Here is a 19,662-nt window from a genome sequence, read left to right on the forward strand (position 1 = left end):
ACAACTCCTCTGGCCCTGGATTCAAAAAATCTCCTCGGAATTGATCAACACATTTGGGAGCACAGTGCCCACTGCCTCTGAAATCCCTCCCTTCCTGAGAATACACTCTCAGTATTCACCTTTTACAGCTGCTATCTGAATTTGCTATAAATTCTGTGCCCAATGATCCTGCCCTTCCAGCTACCTAATGAAGGGGCAGCACTCCGAATGCTTTTACTTCCAAATAAACCTGTTGACTATTATCTGGTGTTGTGTGTTTTTTAACTTTGGCCATCTGAATGAGCTGCCTCTCAGACTGAATCAGCTGAGCTGTTTTTCATTCATGATTTGAGAAGATTAAAGCCTAATCTTCAATCCCCAGCACAAAGCCCATTCTCAATCCATCGCTCGGAGACACAGACCTCAGAGAGACACCTACAGGCAGCACAGAGTAACACACTCACACTGAGAGAGACACCTACAGGCAGCACAGAGTAACACACTCACATTGAGAGAGACACCTTCAGGCAGCCCAGAGTAACACACTCACACTCCATGCTGCGGATCGGTGTCTCACCGAATGTGGGTGTGTTACTGAGCGCTGTCTGTGGTGTGTCTCTGAGTAACACAGCCACACTCAGAGAGAAATCTATAGGCAGTATTGAGTTAAACACTCACACTCAGAGAGGCACACAGCCAACAATGTCTGTGATTGGCCGAAGATTATTTCAGGGGCTATCCGACATGCAGCAGAGATTGCACAGTTCGATCCCATCAGCTGGGCATGTACCAACAGAGTGAAGAGGGAATGCATCAGATTGCACTTACTGAGTCCCAACAACTTTCAGTTTCTGTTCTTTTTGGAATCTACATAAATTCCTGATTAAAGGGATCATTTGAAAATGATTGATGATTGATGATTGTAATTGATTGACAGGCCAAGTAACCAATTGTGACAATGACCTGCTGAAATACAGCCAATCAACTGAGAGATGGGGGGGAGGAGAAAGTCAGTTATTTCCAAAGCACACGGAGACAGAGACTGAATTTTCACCTTTATTCCCTTTTCCACATTCACATTCACAGAAAAAGAAACAACTGCAATTAACAGCCAAGACAGAGGAAGCTGCTCAAATTCATAGCCCCAATGGAGCTTGAGGAAAACACTTGGAGAGATTTTCTCAATAACACGAGAATCCTGCCCCTTTAAACAGTGACAAAACCTTAAACTGGAACTGGCAGCTGAGCAGGAAGGAGATCTGGTTTACTGAAGCAGAGACTTCTGAGGTTCACATTGTTTTGTGCAGCTAACATAACAAGGCAATCCTGTCCCCATCAAACATTCCCAGGACAAGGACAGCATGGGGTTTGACACAGTGTAAAGCTCTCTTGACACTGTCGCGATGACCTGCTTTAATATCCAAACCTCAGAAGTTTCTCTGAGCAATCCTGAGAAGGAAGAGAGTTGAAATTCAGTGCTGACAATGACCTTTGTCCTGCCAGCTCAGCCCTGTTCTGTTTAAAGTTGTGTCTCCTCTGTGGACTGTCTCCAACACTCTACACACATTCTGATCTCCTGATGCTCTTGCTGAGGGGAGAGGGGAGGGTCACGTGGGTGAGGGCACAGGAGAAGCGAGCGTCGGACTCCCAGTCAGACCCAGAGAGGGTCAGCAGGCTGCTGACACTGTAGGTGCTGTCTGAAGCTCGCAGGTAGTTGCTGGTCTGAACCCCGTCCGAAATGACTGCACCGTCCTTCTTCCACTGCACCTCCAGCTCATCGGGATAGAAGTGATTGGCAAGGCACACCAGGGTGGCAGTGCCCTTGGCATTGACCTGCTCCGGGGAGGGGGGCAGCAAGGTCAGCTTGGGCTGAGAGTTCTCACGGCCTGAAAGACAAGAGAAACAATTTTAATTCCTGCCACTGGAAGGGAATTCAACCATAATCTGGCCATACAATCTTTTTGAACATTTGTCGTCAATACAGAATAAACCCAACAAATGACCAAGCATTGTTCACATTGCTTCTTGGGATGTGGGTGTCACTGGCAGGGCCAACATTTATTACCCATCCCTAATTGCCCCTGAGAAGGTGATGGTGAAGTAGCATAGAGAGAAGGGACAGTTTCTGGGCAGCTGGAAGGGCTGTCAATGGGGGAGCATTTTCGTGACAGTGATCAGAACTCAGTGAGATTGAGAGTAGGGATGGAAATGGAGAACCATGGAGCAAGTGTAAAAGTTTTCATTTTACTAAACTGTGTGGTGCTTTGGTAAAAGTGGATCGGAACCAATGGCATGATGGGAAATCAGTGTCAGGGCAGTGGGAGCCCTCGAAGGATGAGACAGACTGTTCAGAATCTGGTCCCACAATTAGTAAGGGTGTGGCTTCCAGATCTAGACCAAATGAACAAGAGGATTGGGGTTCACATACTGACATGGATTGGGAACTGGTTGGCAGACAGGACAGAAAGAATGAGTCTTTTTCTGAATGACAGGTAGTTACACAGTGGTCAGTCCTTGGTACTCAGTTATTCTTAAAGTATAATAATAGAATCATCGAGTCAGAGAGACCCAAAAGGCCCATCAGCCCATTGTGTCCATACTGGTCAAAAAACAACAACCCAATAATTCTCATCCATTTTACCAGCATGAGGGAATTAGATGCGGTATGTGTTCAATAAGGAATTAGATGTAGTTCTTCGGATGAAAGGGATCAAAGAATGTGGGGAGAAAGCAGGAACAGGGGACTGTGTTGGATAATCAGCCATGATCATAATGAATGGTGGAGCAGGCTCGGGGGCCAAATGGCCTACGGTTGCTCGTAGTTTGGATGTTTCTATCTGTATCTCAGATAATGAAGGAATTTGAAACTGCAAGTCATGTGGAGATGGAAGATTTGGCCATGGTGTTTAATGCAGGTCAGTGAGGTGGTAAGAAGACACATGGGATAAACTGTTCTTCATTTTCCCTTGATGGAATGAGGGCAATTGCTGGATCGGCAGCATTTATTGTCCATCGCTAATCACCCAAAGGGCAGTTTAGAGTCAACCACATTGCTGTGGGTCTGGGGTCACATGGTAAGGATGGCAGTTTCTTTCCCGAAAGGACATTAGGGAATCAGATGGCGTTTTCCTGACAATCAAAGATGGTTTCATGGTCGTCATTAGACTTAATTCCAGATTTTTTTTGATTGAATTTGAATGCCACCATCTGCTGGATTCTAACCCTGGTCCCCAGAACATTATCTGGATCTCTGGATTAACAGCTCAGCAATAACACCATTAGACCATCACCTCCCTTATCTCATTTTTGGTTGACTGTGATTATTCTGGAACTGTATAAAACCCCAGTTAGAGCACAGTGAGAGAACTGTGTACGGTTCTGGTCACCACATTATAGGAAGGATGTGATCCCACAGGAGACCAGGACAGAGGAAGAGTTTGTCTGGAATGGGACTTTGAGTTTTGAGGAATGTTTGGATTGGCTGGGAGTGTTTTCGTTGGAACAGAGGAGGCTGAGGGAGATTTGATGGTGGTGTATAAAATGATGAGGGGCCTGGACAGAGTGGGTAGGAAGGACTGATTTCCACCAGCACAGAGGGCAATAACCATGGGGAGAGATTGAAATCAGTTGGGGGCAGGATTATAGGGGAGTTGAGGGTATTTGTTTTCACCCAGAGCTTGGTGGGATATGGGACTCACTGTCTGAAAGGGTGGGAGAGGCAGAAACCCTCATCACTTTGAAAAAAACACTTGGGTATTCACTTCAAACAGTGAAACCTCCAGAGCTATGGAGCAAGAGCTGGAAAGTGGGACGGATCTTGATACTTCTTTAACAAACCTCCGATCACCCACAGATCAGGAGAAATTTATCCGAGAACTTTGGAGCAGACTCGGATCCACACACTTCGGGAATGAGTCACATTGGGGTGTCTGTGTAGAAGGTTCTAGATTACATTTCAAACCTTGCTGCACACTGCTGGGCTGAGGTCAAGGGTGAGGCTGCAAAGAGTCTCAGTGTCCTTTGGGTCACTGCTCCTAATGACCCCATGCCCCCGGAAGGTGAGAGTGCACAGACAATGGGTGAGTGTTCGGATCAGGAGACTTCAAACTTAAAGAAAGACTTGCATTTGTGAAGCACCTGTCCCCAAATCAAGATGTCCCAATGGATCTTTCCTGCAGACTGTGCACAGCGAGATCCCAAACACAATATGATAAAAAGAAGAGAAACAGATTTTCATTGATTTTGACTGGGGGATAAATATTGATTAGGGACACCAGGGGGAACTGCCTGCTCTTCATCCAAAAGTCCATGGAATGGCATCTTTCACAACTGGAAGACTCTCAGTTCATCCAAAAAAAAAGAATACTTCACTGGAAGTGAGGTTGCAGGTAGGTGGTGGGGGGGGGGGACAATGTCATTTGGTTTGCTTTCTTTTATTGGTCAGTGCATTGAGTATTGGAGTTGGGAGCTCTTGTGGCTGACAGACATTGGTTAGGGCACTTTTGGAATACTGTGTGTAATTCTGGTCTCCCTGCTGGAGGAAAAATGTTGTGAACCTTAAAATGGTTCAGAAAAGATTTACAAGGATGTTGCCAAGGTTGGAGGGTTTGAGCTATCGGGAGAGGCTGAATAGGCTGAGGCTGTTTTCCCTGGATCATTGCAGGTTGATGGGTGACCGGATGGAGGTTTATAAAATCATGAGCAGCATAGATAGGGTGAATAGAGAAGATCTTTTCTCCAGAGTGGGGGAGTCCAGAACTGGAGGGCATAGGTTGAAGGTGACAGGGGAAAGATTTAAAAGGGACCTAAAGAACAACGTTTTCATTCAGATGGTGTTAAATGTATGAAATGGGCTGCCAGAAGAAGTGGTGAAGGCTGGTATGATTAAAACATTTAAAAGGCATGGATATGTAAATCAGAAAAGTTTAGAGCATATGGGCATCAATCCAGCCCTTAACATTTCAGGCTCTTCCAAAGACATTTACAGACAGTTTTGTTTGACAAGGAGTCACTGTTGCAATGTCAGGAAGGTGGCAGCCAGTTTCTACACAGCAGGATTCAAGTAGAAGCAAGAGATCAAAGAGCAATAATGAGAAATATTGGCCTGATTAGATTCCCTCCAGTGTGGAAACAGGCAGTTCAGCCTGACAAGTCCACACCAACTCTCCAAACAGCAGCCCACCCAGAAACATTCCATACATTTACTCCTGACTATTTCATCTAACACTGTAGGCAATTTAGAATGGCCAATTCACCTGGCCTGCACATCTTTGGACAGTGGGAGTAAACCAGAGCACCTGGGGGAAACCCACACAGACACAGGGACAATGTGCAAACACCACACAGACAGTTTCCCAAGGCAGGAATTGAACCCGTATCCTTGGCGCTGTGAGGTAGCGGTGCTAACCACTGAGCCACCATGCCTGAGGTCAATCGACACATAAAGTAATTTGGTTCAGTTGGATGGAAAATGAGAAAACAGAAGGTGAAGGAGAAGGTCGATTGTTGGTTAGTGGTGGGATTGATTGTTACCAGAAAATAAAAGATGGGGACGGATTTTTTGAATATCAAAGGAACTAAAGAAGTGCAGGGAAAATCAATAATAAAATAAATTTAAAGAGTTTGTAACTAAATGCACAAAGCATTCCGAATAAGGTAGACAAAGTGACGCAATAAATCAAGGTAAATTGAGTGTCCAAGGAATTAAACTAGTTAAAGTGGAGGAGGGCTCAGGAGAGGTTATTCAAGTTTCTAGAAGACAACCTAGGACAGAGAGTACAGAAAGGAACAAGAGTCGAACTTCAAGCACAGTAGATAAGAGGACAATGATGAGAAGGAGGGCAGTCAATGCAGGACTGAGGGTGTTGTACTTAAATGCACACAGTATACACAATGAGCTTGTAGTGCAGATTGAAACTGGTAGGTACGATGTTGTGGGTATCACAGAGACATGGCTGTAAGGGGGTCTGGGCTGGGAACTAAATATCCAAGGATCCATGTCCTATCAAAAGGACAGGCAGATGGGCAGAGGGGCAAGAGTTGCCTTGTTAGTGTGAAATAAAATTCAATCAATAGCAAGAAGTCAGAAGGTGTAGAATCTGTGTGGGTAGAGCTGAGGAACCACAATAAAGAATCTGATGCAAGTTATGTCCAGGTCTCCAAGCAGTAATCAGGGTGTGGGGAAGGAAATCAATCAGGAGACAGAAAATTAGATTAGATTACTTACAGTGTGGAAGCAGGCTGTTCAGCCCAACAAGTCCACACCGACCCACTGAAGCGCAACCCACCCATACCCCTACATTTACCCCTTACCTAACACTACGGGCAATTTAGCATGTCCAATTCACCTGACCTGCACATCTTTGGACTGAGGGAGGAAACCCACGCAGACATGGGGAGAACGAGCAAACTCCACGCAGTCAGTCGCCTGAGATAGGAATTGAACCTGGGTCTCAGGCGCTGTGAGGCAGCAGTGCTAACCACTGTGCCACCATGCCGCCCAGAAAAGGGATAAACTAAATGTCAGGGTAGACCTCAATGGATAGGTGGACTGGGTAGTGCATCGAAAGAAAAGGATTTCATGGAATGTCTACGAGATGGTTTTTGGAGCAGCTTGTGGTTGAGCAATGATGGAACAGGCAGGTGTGGATTCAGTGATGTGGAATGAGGCAAACATGATTAGTGAGTTTAAGGTGAAAGTATCACTCTGGATAAGTGACCATAATTCCCCCTGTAGTTTGAGAGAGAGAAGCTACAATCAGATGGAACTGTATTTCAGTTGAGTAAAGGTAACTGCAAAGACATGAGGAAGGAGCTGGCCAGAGTTGGTTGTAAGGGGAGCCGAGCAGGTAAGATGGTGGGGCAGCAAACAGCAGAGTTTCTGGGGGTAATTCAGGAAGTAGAGTAGGAATTCATCCCAAAAAAGAAAAAAAACATTCTCAGGGGAGGACAAGGCAACCATGGCTGATGAGGGAGGTCAAGGACAGCATAAAAGCAAAAGAAAAAGCATCCAATGTGGTGGAGAATAGTGGGAAGCCAGAGGATTAGGAAGTCTTTCAAGAGCTATAGAGGATAACTAAAAAAGCATTAAGGGTGGAGAAGATGAAATCTGGGAGTTATCTAGCCAGTAATATAAAAGAAGATTGCAAGAGTTTTAGCAAATATATAAAAAGGAAGAGGGAGGCAAAACTAGACATTGGATCACTGGAAAATGAGTTTGGAGAAAGAATAGTAGGAAATGAAGGAATAGCCGAGGAATTGAATCGATACTTTGCATCAGTCTGCACCATGGAAAACACCAGCAGTGTACCAGTACTTCCAGACTGTCAGGGGGCAGTTCAGGCGTGTAGTGGCCATCAGTAAGGAGGAGGTACTGGGGGAAGCTGGAAGGTCTGAATTTGGATAACTCCCCCAGACTGGATGAACTACACCAGTGTGTTCTGAAGGAGATCACTGAAGAGATTGTGGAGGCATTGGTGATGATCTTTCAGGAATCAATGGAGTCAGGGTGTGGAGGTGGAGATTTGATGGGGGATATATACCCCTTGCCTAAGGCTAAGGCCAATTCACCTGACCCGCACATCTTTGGACTGTGGGAGGAAACCGGAGCACCTGGAGGAAACCCACACAGACACGGGGAGAACATGCAAACTCCACACAGTCAGTCGCCTGAGGCAGGAATTGAACCCAGGTCCCTGGCGCTGTGAGGCAGCAGTGCTAACCAATGTGCCACAGTGTCACCCGGTGGACTTGGAAGTGCAATGGTAAAATAGGGCTGAGTCAACACGGTTTCATCAAGGGGAGGTCATGCCTGGCAAATGTGTTAGAATTCTTTGAGGAGGCAATGAGCCAGTCAGGCAAAGGAGAGTCCGAGGAAGTAATGTATTTTGATTTCCAGAAGGTATTTGACATAAGATAAGCGCCCACGGTGTTAGGGGCAATGTACTGGCATGGACTGAGAACGGACAGGTTGGCATAAAGCAGAGAGTGAGGAAAGATGGCAGCTGGTGACTGGTAGAGTTCTGCAGGTGTCAATGTTGGGACAATAACTATTCACGTTATACATTAACAATCTGGATGAAGGAAGTGAAGACATTGTTGCTAAGTTTGCAGACAACATGAGATAGGTGGAGGGACAGGAGGGGCGGCACGGTGGCACAGTGGTTAGCAGTGCTGCCTCACAGCGCCAGAGACCTGGGTTCAATTCCCAACTCAGGCGACTGACTGTGAGGAGTTTGCACGTTCTCCCCGTGTCTGCGTGGGTTTCCTCCGGGTGCTCCGGTTTCCTCCCACAGTCCAAAGATGTGCGGGTCAGGTGAATTGGCCACGTAAATTGCCCGTAGTGTTAGGTAAGGGGTAAATGTAGGGGTATGGGTGGGTTTCGCTTCGGCGGTCGGTGTGGACTTGTTGGGCCGAAGGGCCTGTTTCCACACTGTAAGTAATCTAAAGTAATCTCTAATCTAAAGGTAGTGTTGAGGAAGTGGGAAGGCTGTAAAAGGTCCTAATAGGCTCTGAGAGTTGGCAAAGAAGTGGCAGATAGAACACAAGAAGAAATACAAAGACTGTTTGCTAAATGAGGAAAGCCTTTGGAAATCTAAAGCACAAACCTCATTCAGGTTAACAGGCAGGTCCAGTTTGTGCTTGAGAAGGCAAATGAAATGATAGCATTCATTTCAATAGGGCCAGAATACAAGAGCAGAGATGTACTGCTGAGGCTGTGTAAGGCTCTGGTCAAACTGTATTTGGAATATTGTGGGCATTTTTGGGACCCATATTTTAATAGAACAATGTACTGGCATTGGAGGGGTTTACAAGAATGATCCTGGCAATGAAGGGCTTGTCATATCAGGCGTGCTTGAGGACTCTGGGTCTGTACTCAATGGACTTTAGAAGGATGAAGAGGGATCTTATTGAAATTTACAGAATACTGACAGGCCTGGATAGAGTGGATGCAGAGAAGATGTTTCCAAAAACAGGAGAGACTCGGTAACCAAGGCACAGCCTCAGAATGAAGGGCCGACTCTTTAGAGTTGAGATAAGGGTGAATCTCTTCAGCCAGAGGGTGGTGAATCTGTTGAACTTATTGCTACAGAGGGCAGTGGAGGCCAAGTCACTGAGTGTATTTAAGACAGGGATAGATAGGTTTGTGATTGTTAAGGGGATGGAAAATTCCTGTGGAGTAGGCAGGAGAATGGGGTGAGAAGCATATCTGCCAAGATCAAATTGCAGAGCAGATTCAATGGGCTGAATGGCTGATTTCTGCTCCTATTTCTTAAAGTCTTCTGGAGAGTTTCCCAAAACCCTGGAACACTGAACCTACTGGACTGTGAGCCCTGCTGTAGCTGTTTATCAACAGATAACCAAAGAGTGGAGAGAGTGTGCATTTAGGTGGGAACTTCAGAATGCTTCCCAGCTCCTGGAATACCATGAGTGCAGGAAGTGTGGTCAGTGACAGCAGTTGGAGCTCCAGGTTCTGGAGCTTGAGCAGCAGCTGGTGTCAGTGGAGAGCATCTGTGAGGCTGAGAGCTCCGTGGAGAGCACGTTTCTAGATGTGGTCACTCTGCAGCTTCAGAGTATGCAGGGAGAGAGGGAATGGGGGAGCAGCAGACAGTCCAAAAGGACCAGGCAGCTAGTACAGGAATCCCTGAGTGCCTCCCACTCTCCAACTAGGATTCAGTTCAGAATCCTGATGAGAATGATGGTTCATCTGGGGAGTGCAGCCAGAGCCAAGTCCCTGGCACCACAATTGGGGGGGGGGGGGGGAGCTCAGCTATACAGGAGGGCAGAAGGAAAACTGGAAGAGCGATAGTGAGAGGATATTTGAGAGTGAGGGCATCGATAGGTGTTTCTGCAGCTGCAGATGGGAATCCAGGATGGTGTGTTGTCTCTCTGATGCCAAGGTCAAGGATGTCACTGAGCGGCTGCAGAGCACCCTGAGGGGAGAGGGGGAACAGCCAGCAGTCATAGTCCACATTGGTCCCAGTGATGGATGGAGAAAAAGGAACGTGGTCCTGCAGTCAGAAGGTTGGGAGCTCTGGAGGGAATTAGCAGCAGGAACTGAAAAGGAGGAATCTCCGGATGACTCCCAGTGCTACATGCAGGTGAGAATAGAATCAGGAGGTGAGCACAGGTGACTGTGGGGCTGGAAAGAGGATCCATGAGGGAGGTCTTTGGATTTTTGTGAGGTGGTTTACTCATGCAGTTAGAGAGGGTTTAAACTAACTTGGCAGGGCTGTGCGAACCAGGAGAGAATGTCAAAGAGGAACACAAAGGAACACAGAATCCTCAGTTCAGTCAATAAGTCACCTCCCAGTGGGAAGGATGTGGAAGAATACAAATGCATGAATTTACAGAGACCTGCAAATATGATAGAGTTGTTATAAATGGGCGGGGCGGTCTTTAGCTTCTGAATATAGACTGGGATAGTAGCAGTGTAATGGGCAGGAAGGGCCCAGAGTTGTGAGAGTGTGTTCAGGTGAATTTTCAGGTGGCATCGGTGGCTCAGTGGTGGCTCAGGTGGGGCAGCACGGTGGCTCAGTGGGTAGCACTGCAGCCTCTCAGAGCTAGGGTCACAGGTTCGATTCCAGCCTTGGGTAACTGTCTGTGTGGAGTTTGCACATTCTCCCTGTGTCTGCGTGGGTTTCCTCCGGGTGTTCTGGTTTACTCCCATGGTCCAAAGATGTTCAGGTTCAGGTGAATTGGCCATGCTAAATTGCCCACAGTGTTAGATGCATTACTGAGAGGGAAATGGGTCTGGGTGGGTTACTCTTCGGAGGATCGGTGAGGACTTTTTGGGCAGAAGGGCCTGTTTCGACCCCGTAGAGGCTCTAATCTAATCATTGGCAGTGAAGAAGGCTGTCTAAGAATACAATGGAATCTTGATCAACTGGGCCAGTGGGCTGAGGAATGGCAGATGGAGTTTAATTCAGATACATGTGAGTGCTATATTTTGGTAAGACACAAGACATGGGTGAGATCCCAAACAAATATTTCAGGTCAGTATATATTGTGGAGAAAGCTAGGGAATTTGGAAAAATAGTGATGTCTTGAAAAGAGACCACACACAAATGAGGAGACGCTCAAGATCTGAAAACACATAAAAGTAGTAGATAAACCCTAGGACCTGATCAGGTGTATCCCAGAACATTGTGGCAAACTAGGGAAGAGATTGCTGGGCCCCTTACTGAGATATGTGTATCACTGACAACTATGGGTAAGGTGCTGGAGAACCAGAGAGGTTGGCTAATGTTATGCCATTATTTAAGAAAGAAAGACTGTAAGGAAAAGCCAGGGAATTATAGACCAGTGAGCCTGATGTCAGTGTTGGGTAAGATGTTGGAGTGGATTCTGTGGGATAGGATTTACATTCTTTGGATAATCAATGTGGTTTTATGCATAGGAAATCATGTCTCCTGAATTTGATTGAGGAGGTGACAAAGAAGATTTATGGAGATAGAACAATAGACATTGTCAATATGGACTTCAGTAAAGTTTTTGACAAGGTTCCACATGATAGACTGGTTAGTAAGGTTAGACCACATGGGATCCAGGGGGAGTGAGCCATTGGGATAAAAAAATTGGATTGAAGATAGGAGACAGGAGTGGTGGTAAAAGGTTGCTTTTCAGACTGGAGATCTGTGAATAGCTGTGTGCCACTAACATTGGTGCTGGATTCACTATTTTATAGAAATGATTTGGATGTGAATATAGGAGTTACAGTAAGTTTGTAGATGATATCTAAATTGGTACGATAGTGGATAGCGAAGAAATTCATCTCAGAGTACAGCGGGACCTTCATCAGATGGGGCAATGGGCAGAGGTGTAGCATATGGAGTTCAGTTTAGATAACTGTGAGATGTTGCATTTTGGAAAGGCAACCCAGGGCAGGAGTTAGACAGTTAATGGGAGGGCCCTGTGGAGTGTTGCTGAACAAAGAGACCTCGGATTGAAGATGCAAGTGCATTATTACTTGAAAGTGGGGTCACAAGTAGACAGGGTGATGAAGAAGGTGTTGGGTACACTTGCTTTTATTGGTCACTATTTTGAGTATAGGAGTTGGGACATCATGTTGCAGCTGTACAGGAGATTAGTGAGGCCACTTTGGCAATAATGTGAACAATCCTGATCACCTTGAAAATAGGAAGGATGCTGTTAAACTTATAAAGCTGCAGAAAAGATTTACAAGGACATGGCCAGGAATTGGAGGGTTTGAGCTATAGGGAAAGGCTGAAGAAACTGGGTCTATTTTTCCTACAGCATCTAAGGCTTCGGGGTGACCTTATAGATGTTTATACAATCATGAGGGGCATGGACAGGGTGTATATCCAAGGCCTTTTCTTTGGGAAAGGGAGTCCAAAACAAGATGGCATAGGTTTAAGGTGAGAGGCAAAATATTCAAAAGGGACCTGAGGGGTAACTTGTCACACAGAGGGTGGTATGTGTCTGGATCGAGCTGCCAGAGTAAGTATTGGAGGCAGATACTATTACAGCATTTAAAACGCATTGGGATGGGTACATGAATCGGAAGGGTTTTGAGGAATGTAAGCAAAATGCTGGCAAATGGGATGAGGTGATTTAGGATATCTGGTTAGTATGGACAAGTTGAACTGAAAGGTCTGTTTCCACGCTGTATGACTCCATGACGATGAGAAGCTGGAAAAGCTGAAACTTTTTATTCTGACACGTAAGAGTCTGAGGAGTGACCTTGTAAAGGTTTATAAAATCATGAGGGTCATAGAAAATGTGAATAATTCAGGAAGGAGCTGAAGTTTTGTAGAAATGGCAAAAAATATTCCTGAAGATCCTTCCAGGGATGAGGAACATCAGTTATACAGATTGATTGGAGAATTGGGGACTGTCTTCTTTGGCGAAGGCTGAGAGGAGATTTGTTTGAGGAATTAAAACCAGGAGGGGCCTGGACAGGGTAAATAGGGAGAAAATGTTCCCAATTGAGAAAGGATTGAGACCGAGAGAACACAGATTTAAAGTAATAAGTAAAAGTAACAAAAGTGAGAGGGGGAACAACATTTTCAGCCAGTGGGTGGTTAAGGTGTGGAATGCACTGCCTAAGAGTGTGGTGGAGGCAGCTTCAATTAAAACATTCCGAAGGGAATGAGACTGTTATTTGAAAAGGAACAATGTGCAGGGTGACAGGGAGAAGGCAGGAGAATGACACTCAGTGAATTGCTCAGTCGGAGAACCATGACAGACAGGATGGACGGAATGGCCTCCTTGTGCACTGTAACTATTCTGTGATTGTGTGATTGAGCAGAGTTAAAGCTGGGGGAGGTGGGAGCTCGGTGTCTCACTGTGCTGCTGCTGCTGCTGCTGCTGCTGCTGCTGAGGTCAGTGAGATCAGAGACTGGGACAGGGAGCCAGAGCTCACATCAAACTCTGCCCCGTGTCCGTCACACTGAGACTGGCAGGAGGCTACTCACTGATTTCACTCCATGCTGCAGGAATGGGACCACAGGCTGCAAATGGACAGAGCTCCTCCACACGGTGAGTAAAACTGACTGACTTATATCTTGCTTCTTAAAGGGGGCAATGGAACTGAAGTGGTACGGTTGGACAACTGTTAGACACAGTGCTCCTTAATCAACCATTTCGTTCACTGCAGCTCCCCACTAACACCTTCAACAAATCAGTAACTGTATTTTAGAAAGTGTGTTTCAGTATTGAAAGGGTTAATAACAGAGGATTGAGGTTTACTTACTCAGTCTGAGCTTGGTTCCTTTACCGAACGTGTCCCACAGTGAGAGTTCCCAGTGCAGAGGCTGTACAAAAACCTCTGCTCTCTGCTTCCCCCCCATCACTCTCAACCTCTCCCTGTCTCCCAGTCTCTCGTTCACTCTCAACTTCTTTCTGCCCCTCTCTGTCTCTCCCTCATTCATGTGTCTTTCTGTCTCTGTCTCTCTCTGTGTCCAGCTGGGCTTGGGAGCTTTGTGAAATTTATTTTTCGATATTAAATCTTGCAGCTGTTCTTCACGCGTGGTCATGGAGTGTCAGAGGGAAACTTGAGGCCTTCAGTGAGCGGTGGACACCACAGGGACTGGAGTGTGTCATGGACAGTTACAATCCCAGCATGGGGTAATTTGTTCAGTTTCATTTGTATCTAATTGTGGATGTGTCAGTTCAGGCTGTGGGACTGTGTGTCCATTATTATACATTTTATATAACTGATTGATGTGTCAGTGCATGAGGTGGTGCTGTGTGTCTTGAGGTTTTTGTATGGCTCTGTATCACTGTGTTGAGCGGAGCTGCTATACCAGTTGTTCTGACAGTAATAGTCAGCGACATCCTCATTCTGAACGTTGCTGATTGTCAGGGTGTAACTGGTCCCTGATCCACTGCCGGTGAATCGCTCGGAGACTCCTGTGAATCGAGATGTTGCAGCATAGATCAGGAGAGAGGGTTTCTGACCTTCTCGCTGCTGGTACCAACTGAGGTAGCTGCTAATGTCTTGACTGGCCGTACAGGTGAGTTTTGCGGTCTGGCCCAATCCCACTGACAACACCGGGGGAGACTGGGTCATGATAATCTCCCCATTGATACCTGAGGGGTCAGAGAGAAACACAGTGAAGTCAGAACTGTCACAGAAAGAGCCGGTCAAATGAGAGATTGTTGGAGACACTGAGCATTCCTCTGGTTTCAGCATTTTCCCTTCAATCACAAGTCAGTGGAATTGGAGTGAAATGGAGAGCAGCTAAAGATTCAAGGTGGAAGGAGAGAGATTTGTACCTGCGACACAGAATGCCAGGGGCCAGATCAGCTGGATGTGTGAATCATGGTGTGTGCTCCTGTCCCTGTGCCTGGTTCCTGATAAACTCTCCCTTCACTGGGCTCTGCTTTATAAAGCTGCAGCCTGTGAGAGTCTGACTGGGTGTTCCTCAGTATGTAAATGGCATCAGGCAGAGAGAGCCACGTCAGCCCCTCACACTTCCTCTTCTCTCTCTCTCTCTCTCTCTCTCTCATCCTTTCTTTTCTTTCTCCCTTTTCCCTTTTTTCTCTTTCTCACCCTTCTCTTGTATACGTTCTTGTTATTCGTTGACTTTCTCTCTCTTTTTCTATTTCCGTCTCCAACTCTGTCCTCTCCCAATTATATAACCACTTCTATCTTTCCTTTTTTCCATGTATGTTTGACATTCTGTTTATCTCCCTCCCTTCTGTTTTGGTTGGTCTCTCTCTCTCTCTCTCTCTCTCTTTCTTATCATTCATTCTTCTCCTTCACTTATATTACTACCTAATTCCTCACTCATTCTCTCCTTATACCCTCAATCTCTAATTGCCTCACTCTCTCTTTGTTTCCCTCCCTCCAGTCACTCTCTAGCAGGCATTATTCCAGGACATTGGAACAGTGAGTCCTGGGGCAGCAATTAAATGCCTCGCCCTCTCTCACTCAATCTCACAATGTACACTTGCTCTCTGTCTCTGTCTGTGTGTGTCTTCTGTGTCTCTCTCAATCAAAAGTTCAATGACATGAACAGCATTTAACAAGTCTCTACTGATCATCAATGATCTAGCAACATCAATCCCAGCTTGGCATTGAGGGAGAGGATCAGCCATGGTCATATTGAATGGCAGAACAGACTCACAGGGCCAATCCCTAACCCTTACCCTAACCCTAACCCTAAACCTAACCCTACTCCTGCTCTCTATTTCTATCTTTGTATGTCTGTGTAATCTCCAATCTCTGTCCCTGGATATTGATCCCTCTATTCATGGAAAAAGTTGCCTTCCTGTCCACTCTATCCCTGCCTCTCATAATCTTTTTGCCCTTCAGCAGGTTCCCTCTCAACCTTCACTGCTCCAAGAGAAACAATCCCAAACTTTCCAATCCTTCCTCATAGCTCACACCCTCCAGGCCAGGCAGCATCCTGGGAAATCTTTGCACCATCTCGAGTACAGTCATATCTTTCTCATAATATGGTGACCAGAACATCTCTGCACGTCTGTCTCTCTCTTTCACTGGATTGCCTCTACTCTTTGTCTCACACCTACTCTGTCTGTCTCTCTCTCTCTCTGTCCCCTCTCTCTCAGTCACACTGTCTCATACTCTATCTCGCTCTATCTCTATTCTTCAACTCCACCATCTCTACCTCTCTCTACCTCTCTCTCTCTCCCCCGCTTTTACTCATCTTACACTGCCTGAGATTCTTTATCCTGCTCTCTCTCACTTTCACACCCTGCCCTTCTATGTCTCTCTCGTCAACATTCTCTCTCTCTCTCTCTCTCTCTCACACACACACACACACTCTCTGCCTTTCCAACAAGGTCCCAAGTGGTAAAAGTTAAATACAGGTTATATCTCCTCCAAATCTAATGGATGTTAACCCTTGACACCAGGAGTATGTCTACTCCTGGAATAAAGGCCCATTTCCCACATTGACCAGGGTTTGGCCTCTCTCAGGAAGACGGTCAGATTCTTGTCAAATGAAGGGCAATTCTGTGCTGTTGGCCCATTCTTCCTGGGGACTGGTTTGGACACAAACCTCATTCCATGAAAGCCCAGCAGAGGGAGGAGATCCTCAGGCCATCAGTATGACCTGGAGGGATAGGACAGGATCTGACCCATTGACCCATCCTATCCATTCACAACATGTTCCAATCCTTTCCCCTCACCTTTCCCTTCCATGGTCAAGCTCCAGTTTTATTGGTATGAGGATTGGACCATCACACAGTTACTACAGAAAGGAAATGAGCCCCACACTCACTACAGTATCCATGTCCCACTGGACTGTCCAGTGGAGACCAGTAAGCATGGAATTCATTCCCACAGAACTCTCCAGTAGAGACCATTAAACATAGGCATCTTTGCTGCTGGAGCCTCCAATGGAGACCAGTAAATATGGGTCTATTTCCCACTGAATACTCGAGCAGAGCCTAGTTAACATGGACCTTATTCCTACTGGGCCCTCCAATAGAAACCAGGAGAGAAAGGCCTCCATTTCTTTGAACTCTCCAGTGCAGACCAGTAAATATAGACGAGCTTCAAACTGGCTCCTCCAATACAGACCAGTAAAGATGTGACTCTTTGTGAATGGATCCTCCAATACAGACCAGTAAACAAGGATCTCATTGCAAGATTGAACTTCGGAATGAGGAGCAGGAATAGGTAATCAAACCCGTTTCCTATTTAACATGATCATGGCTGAACTTAACCTCCTCTCCACTTTCCAGACGGCTACCTATTGCCCTCTATCCTGCTTTTCATCAGAAAGATATCTGTTTCTTTCTTGAATCTGTTGATTGATTCTGCCTCCACTGTGCTTGAGGAAGGGGGTGGGGAGGGGGGGGGGAGTGGGAGGGGGGTGGAGATGATGGTGCGCACTGACATCCACAGATTCGCAACCTTCTGCGAGAAGTAGTTGGAATGGAACAGATTCCATACAGTATGAAACCAGGCCATTCAGCCCAATAAGTCCACACCAACCCTTCAAAGAGCATTCCACCCAGAGCCATTCTGGAACCTTTTCCCTGTAACCCTATATTTCCCATGACTAATGAATCTAACCTACACTTTCCTGGACACTATGGGTAAATTAGCATGGCCAATCCTCTGAACGTGTACATCATTAGACTGTGGGAGGAAATCAGAGCACACAGATGAAGCTCACACAGACAGGGGGAGAATGTGCAAACTCCATTGCCTGAGGGTGGAGTCGAACCTGGGGCCCTGGCACTGTGAGGCAGCAGTGCTCACCACTGCACCACTCTGTCACCTGTAGTTTCTCCTCATCTCAGTTTTAAACATACCTCCTCTCACTCTATGTCTATGACCTCTTGTTCGAGACTGGCCCACAAGAGAGTACATCTGTTCAATGCTTGCCCTATCAATCTCCTTTAGCATCTTATATACTTCACTCAGATCTCCCCTTCATACAACTGAATTCCAGTGAGTACAAGCCCTAGCTATTCAACCATTCCTCATATGGCAGCCCTTTCATCCGGGGAATCAGTCTGGTGAACATCCTCTGAACTGAATCCAGTGCCACCATATCCTTCACCAAGTAAGGAGACCACAACTGGACACAATGCTTCAGATGTGGTCTCACCAATGCCTAATAGAATTGTCACAATATTTCTTTATTTCTGTAATTCAGTCCTTTTATAATAAATACCAAGATTCCAATTGCTGCAAGAAATGCCAACATTCCAATTCCATGGGACTCAATTGGAACCTCCAACAGAGATCAGGAAACATGGGCCTCCATCCCACTGGAATGTCCAATGGACAGCAATAAGCCTGAGCTTCTTTCCCACTGGACCCTCCAGTATTGGAGCTTCAAACCCCACTTCCTCTCCATCACCTAGGTCTCTTATTTCAATCTCCACTACATTGTTTGTCTCTGCACTACATCAGCCCCTTGACCACAGAAACTCTTATTCCTGCTCATCCCACCTCCAAACTCCAACATTCTGATGTCCTCTCTCAGCTTACTCCATCTGTGCTCCATAAATTCCAAATTGTCTGGAATGAAATGGCCCCTTCCCTGTCTCATACCAAGGAGGAGATTGACAGATTTGATTTTAGTAATTAGTTGAAAGTTTACGGAGAGTGGGTGTGGTCAGAATTGGTCAAATTGATGACGGCTCCTGCAGTTGAATATCCTGCTGGCAGGCTCCAGCCTTTTACACACAGAATGGAGAAGTGTGTATTGTAGGCATATATTGTAAAGTTCCATAGAATTAAACCTCAGCATCAAATGTCCCTCAGGAGGGGAGAGGGAATGTTCAGGGTCCTGAGCTCCATTTCCCAGCCCAGGCAGTTTGCCTCCCAATGAATGAATGAGATGCCAGCTTGGAGCCCAGGTTAGGGACAGTCTCTGCTGTGGACCCAAGTCAACAAGAGGCAGCTGGAGATCGAGCTGAAAGGAAAGATTTGCTGGGTTATGGGGAGAGAGGGGGCAGTGGGAATAATTGGATCACTCACAGACACCACAGGTGGGGGGGGGGGTGCAGGTTTAGGACTAAATAGAGAAGGAACTTCTTCACCCAGAGGGTGGTGAATCTATGGAATTCCCTGCCCAGCGAAGTCGTTGAGGTTTCCTCAGTAAATGTTTTTAAAGCTGATTTAGGTAATTTTTTGAACAGTAAATGAATCAAGGGTTTTGGTGAAAAGGTGGATAAGGGGGAGCTGATGCCATGAAAAGATCAGCCATGATCTTACTGAATGGCAGAGCAGCCCAAGAGGCCAGAGAGCCTGCTCCTGCTCCTGGTTTTAATGTTCTTATGTGCTGTCAGATTCCAGGGAGTGCAGACAGTTCACAGTTTTCTCCCGTCTCAGTAACAAATGTGCAGCTGCTCCGAGCTCCTTCTTTCACTTCCTCACTTGGTGAAGTTTCAACCTTGCGATCTGACAGCCTTTGCAGTTATTTTTTACACTGGGGCTTTCTGCTGTGGTCAGAATCTCTAATAATAAGTGTCCAATCAGTGACAATCACAGCAGCTAAGAGCAGTCAGGACTGAGTAGCCAGGCTCACTGGGAAACACATTGGGAAGATCAAAGCCATCCCCTTCAGGTCCCGGTACAACCTCCATCCCTCTCCCTGAGCACTGTCTGCTGCTCAACCAGACTCTTTACAAAAACAGAATACCTCAGCAGGTCTGGCAGCATCTGGGGAAAGAAATCAGAGTTAACCTTTCAGGTCGAGTGACCCTTCCTCAGAACAGTTCTGAGAAGGT

At 46.3% G+C, this 19,662-nt stretch overlaps 1 gene segment (V, D, J or C); it reads right to left on the reverse strand.

Moving 5' to 3' along the window:
• Positions 1 to 1,115: 1,115 nt before the first annotated feature.
• On the reverse strand, positions 1,116 to 13,857 carry LOC132810332 (immunoglobulin kappa constant-like). The segment is given in 2 exon segments: positions 1,116 to 1,865; positions 13,694 to 13,857. Coding segments are annotated over 2 exon segments (426 nt in total).
• Positions 13,858 to 19,662: the final 5,805 nt, after the last annotated feature.

This window comes from Hemiscyllium ocellatum, unplaced genomic scaffold, assembly GCF_020745735.1.
Source record: "Hemiscyllium ocellatum isolate sHemOce1 unplaced genomic scaffold, sHemOce1.pat.X.cur. scaffold_1661_pat_ctg1, whole genome shotgun sequence".
Lineage (NCBI taxonomy): Eukaryota > Metazoa > Chordata > Chondrichthyes > Orectolobiformes > Hemiscylliidae > Hemiscyllium > Hemiscyllium ocellatum.